Consider the following 1,823-nt stretch of genomic DNA (forward strand, 5'->3'; position numbering starts at 1 on the left):
GTCGCCGCCGCCGGGCGCCGCGGGGTCGCTGTCCGCGGAGACGGCGGCCGCGATCGCGTCGAAGTTGAACGCGGGCGAGATCAAGGGCATCATCGCGCTGGACCAGCGCGCGAAGCGCCTCGACGGCGAGTGCGCCATGCTCAAGGCCGAGAAGGAGGACCTCAAGGCCGCGCTCGAGGGCGCCGAGGGCGTCAAGGACTTCCTCGGCGCGAAGTTGCGCGACGCCGAGGAGACGCTCAAGGCGGCCTTCGAGGCCGACGAGACGCAGCGGAGCCAGCGGCGCAGCGACCAGGAGGTCATCAACTTCCTCGACGCGCGCGTCCGCGACCTCGAGGCCGAGGCCGCGGGCCTCCGGGCGCGGCGGGATAGTGTGGAGGCGGATTTGAGTCGGGACCGCGACGCGGCCGTGAAGCAGCTCGCCCACGTCGTCGCGAGCCGCGACGCGGACCTGGACGAGCGCGACCGCGGCGACAAGGCGAACCGCGAGCAGAAGCGGCTCCTCGTGAAGGAGGTCAAGGCGCTCCGCGCGCAGCTCGCCGCGGTCCACCGCGCGGCCGCGCGGCGCGTCTAACGCTTCCCCGCTCCAATTAGGACGGCGCGCGCCGCAAGAACCACCTCACGCGTCGAACTGGCGGAAGACGGCGAACGCGGGGACGCGCTTCGCCGCGGCGAACGCGTCGAGCGCGTCGAAGAAGCCCGTGAGCTCGCGGCAGCACTCGAGCATCTGCTCGATGTCGTTGTCGTCGGCGATCTTGCAGCGCACGAGCTTGCGCGTGTCCGCCGCGAGCGCCGCGAGCCGCGCGGCCGCGTCCGCGGGGAGCCCGAGCTTCGCCTGTGCCGAATTCAACCACTGGTTTGGGTGGTCCTGACCAAACTTCAGAATTCTCTAGCTCGGTCAAATCGAAGTCGATTCGGCTGATTTTTGGACGAATCGATTGCTCTCGTCGAGTTCTCGAAGCAACGCCGAAGATGTTGCGTCGAAACTGTCGCGTGCGCTCACATTGAAGTCGAGTTGAAGATTTGAATTCGGCACAGAGCTTCGCGAGCTCGGCGTATTCCGCGACGTTCGACGCGTGGGCCTGTTCGAGCGTCGACGTCTCCTCGCCGTAGGGGAGGAGCATCTGGCTCAGCTTGCCCGTGCGCACGTTCATGCGCTTCGCGAGGACCTTGAGCTGGTTCACGTACTCCGCGCCGTCGCGCGCCTGGGCGGGGAAAGCGTGCGACGTTCCCAACTTTGGAGGCTCCTCTCTCGGTCATGTTCCGCTCGTTTCGGCTCATGTTTGGACGGGCGATGATCTCTCGGAGCGCCCTCGAAGCGTGGATCCTTTCTTTGGAACGATCGCGCGCGGCACACTCACGTCGCAGCGAACTCGAATCACCCTGTTCCCGCGCCGGTCGCGCGCGGCGAGCGCCGTCCGCGCGAGCGCGGCCGCGTCGGGGAGCTTCGGGTTCCGCAGGAGGTACGCGGCCGTGCCCCAGCGGTCCTCGAGGGCCTTGGCGTCGGACCCGAAGTCCGGCGGCGCCTCCGCGACGCCGCGCATCGTCGGCGCCGACGCCTCGGCCGGCGGCGCGGCCGCGTCGAACGAGGGGAAGCCGCCGAGGTCGTCGGGCGACGTCGGGGCCGACGCGGGGGGGCTCGAGCTCGACGCCTGGTCGCCGGCCTTGGACTTGGAGCTCCGCCGCTTCCCGCGCAGGCGCTCGAGCTTCGCGCGGCGCGCGGCCTCGGTGGCGCTCGGCGCGTCGTCGGACCCGGCCATGGGCGCACCCGGCGCGTCGCGCGTCGGTAGGCGCGCGCCGGTGTCGCCGACGGCGGCGCGGCCGGG

The 1,823-nt window shown here is 70.6% G+C and overlaps 1 protein-coding gene across 1 annotated transcript in view; it reads right to left on the reverse strand.

The window, feature by feature from the left end:
* Window positions 1-1,757, reverse strand: part of AURANDRAFT_68786 (hypothetical protein) — a gene marked incomplete at both ends in the record, with an annotated part of 7,343 nt that extends 5,586 nt beyond the window's left edge. The window contains 3 exons of the mRNA XM_009044514.1: window positions 621-832; window positions 1,065-1,202; window positions 1,380-1,757. Coding sequence (XP_009042762.1) covers window positions 621-832; window positions 1,065-1,202; window positions 1,380-1,757 — 728 coding nt within the window. The remainder of the gene's footprint in view (window positions 1-620; window positions 833-1,064; window positions 1,203-1,379) is intronic.
* Window positions 1,758-1,823: the final 66 nt, after the last annotated feature.

The sequence above is a fragment of the Aureococcus anophagefferens genome (assembly GCF_000186865.1).
Source record: "Aureococcus anophagefferens unplaced genomic scaffold AURANscaffold_382, whole genome shotgun sequence".
NCBI classification, from domain to species: Eukaryota; class Pelagophyceae; order Pelagomonadales; family Pelagomonadaceae; genus Aureococcus; species Aureococcus anophagefferens.